Source organism: Oncorhynchus nerka, linkage group LG20 (assembly GCF_034236695.1).
Source record: "Oncorhynchus nerka isolate Pitt River linkage group LG20, Oner_Uvic_2.0, whole genome shotgun sequence".
Taxonomy (NCBI): Eukaryota; Metazoa; Chordata; class Actinopteri; order Salmoniformes; family Salmonidae; genus Oncorhynchus; species Oncorhynchus nerka.
Genome location: NC_088415.1, coordinates 76621914 through 76629413, shown reverse-complemented (window position 1 = coordinate 76629413; position 7500 = coordinate 76621914). Strand labels below are relative to the sequence as shown.

Sequence of the window (7500 nt, the reverse complement as noted above, 5' to 3'; positions counted from 1 at the left end):
CCACCCTTTGTGGCAGTTAAAAGCTTGTTTTCCGCCTGTTAGGACGGCCCCGTCGCCGCGTACCGAACCCCCCATGGACGCTGATGACTGTGTAATCGGCCATAATTGTCTTTTCAGATTTCATTTGTGTCATTTTCCGCTCTCACACACCCTCCATCTTTTATTGTCTCATGTCTATTCATCTGCTAGCGGTCCATATTCAAATGAGAAGAGACTTTTTGTTTTGCTAAACTGAAATGATTTAGTATCGTGTATTATTGACAAACATCCGGTTTTGAGTTTGTAACCTGTTTGACTACCTTGTTGAACATGAAGAGATTTACTGTTGAGATGCTACTGAAAGGCTTAAGACATGCCGTTGAAATGTTGCGGATAGTTTGATAAACATCTGTAGAACCTCTGAGAAAATATACCTTCTGAATGTTATCTAGACCCAACCGCTAAACAGGATTTTTCCATTCCAATGGTATAAAACCTATACTAAATGTCTTATTGAAACTATGGAATCCACATGTTGCAGAGCGGAACATAGGCAAGCTCTTCTATGTGCGCTGCTAGCAAAATGTCAGTCTCTTTGGATAATATAGTCTGCTGCTCAATGTCAGTCTCTTTGGATTATATAGTCTGCTGCTCAATGTCAGTCTCTTTGGATAATATAGTCTGCTGCTCAATGTCAGTCTCTTTGGATAATATAGTCTGCTGCTCAATGTCAGTCTCTTTGGATTATATAGTCTGCTGCTCAATGTCAGTCTCTTTGGATAATATAGTCTGCTGCTCAATGTCAGTCTCTTTGGATTATATAGTCTGCTTCTCAATGTCAGTCTCTTTGGATTATATAGTCTGCTGCTCAATGTCAGTCTCTTTGGATTATATAGTCTGCTGCTCAATGTCAGTCTCTTTGGATTATATAGTCTGCTTCTCAATGTCAGTCTCTTTGGATTATATAGTCTGCTGCTCAATGTCAGTCTCTTTGGATTATATAGTCTGCTTCTCAATGTCAGTCTCTTTGGATTATATAGTCTGCTGCTCAATGTCAGTCTCTTTGGATTATATAGTCTGCTGCTCAATGTCAGTCTCTTTGGATTATATAGTCTGCTGCTCAATGTCAGTCTCTTTGGATAATATAGTCTGCTGCTCAATGTCAGTCTCTTTGGATTATATAGTCTGCTGCTCAATGTCAGTCTCTTTGGATAATAAAGTCTGCTGCTCAATGTCAGTCTCTTTGGATGTCAGTCTCAAGACTTCCGGCGCCGACTGAGATGGCCGCCTCGCTTCGCGTTCCTAGGAAACTATGCAGTTTTTTGTTTTTTTACGTGTTATTTCTTACATTAGTACCCCAGGTCATCTTAGGTTTCATTACATACAATCGAGAAGAACTACTGAATATAAGATCAGCGCCAACTCACCATCAGTACGACCAAGAATATGTTTTCCGCGACGCGGATCCGGTGTTCTGCCTTACAAACAGGACAACGGAATGGATCGCATGCAGCGACCCAAGGAAACGACTCCGAAAAAGAGGGAAACGAGGCGGTGTTCTGGTCAGACTCCGAAAAAGGGCACATCGCGCACCACTCCCCAGCATTCTTCTTGCCAATGTCCAGTCTCTTGACAACAAGGTTGACGAAATCCGAGCAAGGGTAGCATTCCAGAGGGACATCAGAGACTGCAACGTTCTCTGCTTCACAGAAACATGGCTTACTGGGAAGACGCTATCCGAGGCGGTGCAGCCAACGGGTTTCTCCACGCATCGCGCCGACAGAAACAAACATCTTTCTGGTAAGAAGAGTGGCGGGGGCGTATGCCTCATGACTAACGAGACATGGTGTGATGAAGGAAACATACAGGAACTCAAATCCTTCTGTTCACCTGATTTAGAATTCCTCACAATCAAATGTAGACCGCATTATCTTCCAAGAGAATTCTCCTCGATTATAATCACAGCCGTATAGATCCCCCAAGCAGACACATCGATGGCTCTGAACGAACTTTATTTAACTCTTTGCAAACTGGAAACCATTTATCCGGAGGCTGCATTCATTGTAGCTGGGGATTTTAACAAAGCTAATCTGAAAACAAGACTCCTAAATTTTACCAGCATATCGATTGCGCAACCAGGGGTGGTAAAACCTTGGATCATTGTTACTCTAACTTCCGCGACGCATATAAGGCCCTGCCCCGCCCCCTTTCGGAAAAGCTGACCACGACTCCATTTTGCTGATCCCTGCCTACAGGCAGAAACTAAAACAAGAGGCTCCCACGCTGAGGTCTGTCCAACGCTGGTCAGACCAAGCTGACTCCACACTCCAAGACTGCTTCCATCACGTGGACTGGGACATGTTTCGTATTGCGTCAGATGGAAATATTGACGAATACGCTGATTCGGTGTGCGAGTTCATTAGAACGTACGTCGAAGATGTCGTTCCCATAGCAACGATAAAAACATTCCCAAACCAGAAACCGTGGATTGATGGCAGCATTCGCGTGAAACTGAAAGCGCGAACCACTGCTTTTAATCAGGGCAAGGTGTCTGGTAATATGTCCGAATATAAACAATGCAGCTATTCCCTCCAAGGCTATTAAACAAGCTAAGCGTCAGTACAGAGACAAAGTGGAATCTCAATTCAATGGCTCAGACACAAGAGGCATGTGGCAGGGTCTACAGTCAATCACGGACTACAAGAAGAAACCCAGCCCAGTCACGGACCAGGATGTCTTGCTCCCAGGCAGACTAAATCACTTTTTGCCCGCTTTGAGGACAATACAGTGCCACTGACACGGCCTGCAACGAAAACATGCGGTCTCTCCTTCACTGCAGCCGAGGTGAGTAAGACATTTAAACGTGTTAACCCTCGCAAGGCTGCAGGCCCAGACGGCATCCCCAGCCGCGCCCTCAGAGCATGCGCAGACCAGCTGGCCGGTGTGTTTACGGACATATTCAATCAATCCCTATACCAGTCTGCTGTTCCCACATGCTTCAAAGGGCCACCATTGTTCCTGTTCCCAAGAAAGCTAAGGTAACTGAGCTAAACGACTACCGCCCGTAGCACTCACTTCCGTCATCATGAAGTGCTTTGAGAGACTAGTCAAGGACCATATCACCTCCACCCTACCTGACACCCTAGACCCACTCCAATTTGCTTACCGCCCAAATAGGTCCACAGACGATGCAATCTCAACCACACTGCACACTGCCCTAACCCACCTGGACAAGAGGAATACCTATGTGAGAATGCTGTTCATCGACTACAGCTCGGCATTCAATACCATAGTACCCTCCAAGCTCGTCATCAAGCTCGAGACCCTGGGTCTCGACCCCGCCCTGTGCAACTGGGTACTGGACTTCCTGACGGGCCACCCACAGGTGGTGAGGGTAGGCAACAACATCTCCTCCCCGCTGATCCTCAACACGGGGCCCCACAAGGGTGCGTTCTGAGCCCTCTCCTGTACTCCCTGTTCACCCACGACTGCGTGGCCATGCACGCCTCCAACTCAATCATCAAGTTTGCGGACGACACAACAGTGGTAGGCTTGATTACCAACAACGACGAGACGGCCTACAGGGAGGAGGTGAGGGCCCTCGGAGTGTGGTGTCAGGAAAATAACCTCACACTCAACGTCAACAAAACTAAGGAGATGATTGTGGACTTCAGGAAACAGCAGAGGGAACACCCCCCTATCCACATCGATGGATCAGTAGTGGAGAGGGTAGCAAGTTTTAAGTTCCTCGGCATACACATCACAGACAAACTGAATTGGTCCACTCACACCGACAGCGTCGTGAAGAAGGCGCAGCAGCGCCTCTTCAACCTCAGGAGGCTGAAGAAATTCGGCTTGTCACCAAAAGCACTCACAAACTTCTACAGATGCACAATCGAGAGCATCCTGGCGGGCTGTATCACCGCCTGGTACGGCAACTGCTCCGCCCTCAACCGTAAGGCTCTCCAGAGGGTAGTGAGGTCTGCACAACGCATCACCGGGGGCAAACTACCTGCCCTCCAGGACACCTACACCACCCGATGTTACAGGAAGGCCATAAAGATCATCAAGGACATCAACCACCCGAACCACTGCCTGTTCACCCCGCTATCATCCAGAAGGCGAGGTCAGTACAGGTGCATCAAAGCTGGGACCGAGAGACTGAAAAACAGATTCTATCTCAAGGCCATCAGACTGTTAAACAGCAATCACTAACATTGAGTGGCTGCTGCCAACACACTGTCATTGACACTGACCCAACTCCAGCCACTTTAATAATGGGAATTGATGGGAAATGATGTAAATATATCACTAGCCACTATAAACAATGCTACCTTATATAATGTTACTTACCCTACATTATTCATCTCATATGCATATGTATATACTGTACTCTAGATCATCGACTGCATTCTTATGTCACTAGCCACTTTAACTATGCCACTTTGTTTACTTTGTCTACATACTCATCTCATATGTATATACTGTAGTCGATACCATCTACTGTATGCTGCTCTGTACCATCACTCATTCATATATCCTTATGTACATATTCCTTATCCCCTTACACTGTGTATAAGACAGTAGTTTTGGAATTGTTAGTTAGATTACTTGTTGGTTATCACTGCATTGTCGGAACTAGAAGCACAAGCATTTCGCTACACTCGCATTAACATCTGCTAACCATGTGTATGTGACAAATAAAATTTGATTTGATTTGATTTGATTTGGATTATATAGTCTGCTGCTCAATGTCAGTCTCTTTGGATAATATAGTCTGCTGCTCAATGTCAGTCTCTTTGGATAATAAAGTCTGCTGCTCAATGTCAGTCTCTTTGGATAATATAGTCTGCTGCTCAATGTCAGTCTCTTTGGATTATATAGTCTGCTGCTCAATGTGATAAATGATTATTCTATTAGCTACTGTCGGGACTGAACAGGGAACTGACCTGTGGTGAAAGACCATTGCTGATGCTGGGGTTGACTGAGTTGGAGTGGCCGGACGGAGGCACGAAGCTTTCCGAGTAGCCGGAGAAGCCATGGCGTCCAGAAGACAGGCAGTAGGCAGAACTACCGTCCTGGGCCCCCGCTGAGGAGCTGAGCCCACCCTGGTGCACCGAGGTGGGGGGGAGGGGCTGAGGCCTGAGGACCGTACTGGGCTGCTCTGACACTGCAAGGAGAGAACGATGGAGAGAGAGAAAGAGATTGAGTGTGTGAGAGAGAGAGAGAGAGAGAGACAGAGAGAGAGAGAGAGAGAGAGAGAGAGAGAGACAGAGAGAGAGAGAGAGAGAGAGAGAGAGAGAGAAAGAGATTGAGTGTGTGTGAGAGAGAGAGAGAGAGAGAGAGAGAGAGAGAGAGAGAGAGAGAGACAGAGAGAGAGAAAGAGAGAGAGAGAAAGGAGGAATGGATTAATGCTAGGCTATTGGTTTTGAGTCAAATATATCAAGTCATGGCCTGTTCTCTCTGCTACTGCACGGCAAGCGGTAGCGATGCACCAAGACTGGAACCAACAGGACCCTGAACAGCCATAAGACTGCTAAATAGTTAACCAAGTAGCTGCCCGGGCTATCTGCATTGGCCCTTTTTGCACACAAACTGCTGTTACTGTTTATTATCTATCCTGTTGCCTAGTCACTTTATCCCTACCTATATGTACATATCTACCTTAATTACCTCATACCCCTGCACATCGACTCGTACTGGTACCCTGTGTATATAACCAAGTTATTGTTATTCATTGTGTATTTATTCTCTCTGCATTGTTGGGAAGGGACCGTAAGTAAGTATTTCACTTTTAGTCTACACCTGTTGTTTACAAAGCATGTGACAAATAACATTTCCACTACAAGACCATGGTACTTGCCTACGGAGCAGCAAGAGGAACTGCCCCTCCCTACCTTCAGGCTATGCTCAAACTCTACACCCCAACCCGAGCACTCTGTTCTGCCACCTCTGGTCTCTTGGCCCTCCCACCCCTACTTGAATGCACTAACTGTACGTGCTGCTCTGGACAAGAGTTCCTGCTAAATTACTCAAATGTAAATGTGATTTGTAGATGAGCTTTGGTGTGCACGTATAAAACAAGATCAGAGAGAGAAATAGAAGGTGAAGTTGTGCTCACTTTGTGATATGGAGGTGGGAGGGTAGGGGCTGTCTGACAGCTGATAGGGCTGCAAACTCGACATGGCCGAAGGTGGGAAACCGCCAGGGATCAGGTGATTAAATGCCATCAGCTGATTGGCTCCTGCCTGTTTTCTCCACCTGGCTCTCCTGTTGCTGAACCACACCTAATAAAAATCAAATAAAAGATGTGAGAATCAATTATTGCAAGTGTGAATAGGCATGCCTATGTAAGAGTGTTCATTGTGTGTGTGTGTGTGTGTGTGTGTGTGTGTGTGTGTGTGTGCCCGTGCGCATACAGTATGTGTATGCGTATCGTGTGTGTGTGTGTGTGTGTGTGTGTGTGTGTAGCCTCAAGCAGAACAGACGTAGAGATACAGTATGAACATCTGGAGCCCAGTGAATCCACAGTGACATCACCTCCTTGTCTAACTCAGTCACGGGTTTACATAGAGACTAGTGTAAATCAAGCACATAAACCAATGAAATCCCTTTATCTATCTTAATAAAGACTTTCTAATTCAGGCTTCTATTTTAGTTTCTTTGTATGAATATTTTTTACAAAAGAGGTCAAAACAGGAAACTCTCATAACTGAAGACACAGTAGGGTCCTGTGTGTGTGTGTGTGTGTGTGTGTGTGTGTGTGTGTGTGTGTGTGTGTGTGTGTGTGTGTGTGTGTGTGTGTGTGTGTGTGTGTGTGTGTGTGTGTGTGTGTGTGTGTGTGTGTGTGTGTGTGTACAGCTGACTCATGACTGATGTCTGGAGGGGTTGTATGGGACTGTGGACAAAGACCTCCATAATGTGTATGTGTATTCCTGCCTATGTGTGTATGTTGGTCTTCACTAACCTGTACTCTGGCCTCTGTGAGTTTGGCCCGCTGAGCCAGCTCTTCTCTGGTGTATATATCTGGGTAGTGCGTTCGTTCAAAGGCTCTCTCCAGCTCCTCCAGCTGCTCGGCGGAAAAGGTGGTCCTACTGCGACGCTGTTTCCTCTTCAGTGGCAGGCCCGGCTCCGAGTCCACATCCGAACCCTCGTCTGAGTGGCTGGCTGCAAACATGCAACACATAATGGTTATTCTGATTGGCCGTTTGGAAAAACTGAATGAGGAAGGCTGTTATTTTTTTATGGAAGAAGGGAACAACAAAATGCCAGAAGACTTGGAATGTAAAGTAAACACTTGCACCTTTATTAGAGAGACACACAGAAGCAAAAGGTGTCAAAGATTTGGTATAAATCCTGCAATGTAATGTAATGACTAAGGCCCAGAGTTTTCCTGGGCAGCTCCTGTGGTCAGGGAATAACATATCTAGTTCTCCCCCAACTATGACTAGGAGCTTATGGCTTTCACAGGGAGAGATCACTTTAAATATATCCTGAACACCCCTTTTTAACTCCCCACAG

The 7500-nt window shown here is 46.2% G+C and overlaps 1 protein-coding gene across 1 annotated transcript in view; it reads right to left on the bottom strand.

Annotated features, from left to right (window-relative positions):
* LOC115101795 (paired box protein Pax-3-like) overlaps positions 1 to 7500 on the bottom strand; it is a 93714-nt gene that overhangs the window by 64999 nt on the left and 21215 nt on the right. Inside the window, exons 5-7 of the mRNA XM_065005792.1 lie at positions 6947 to 7146; positions 6101 to 6266; positions 4929 to 5149 (exon numbers count right to left, since the gene is read on the bottom strand). Of these exons, the coding sequence (XP_064861864.1) occupies positions 4929 to 5149; positions 6101 to 6266; positions 6947 to 7146 (587 nt within the window). The remainder of the gene's footprint in view (positions 1 to 4928; positions 5150 to 6100; positions 6267 to 6946; positions 7147 to 7500) is intronic.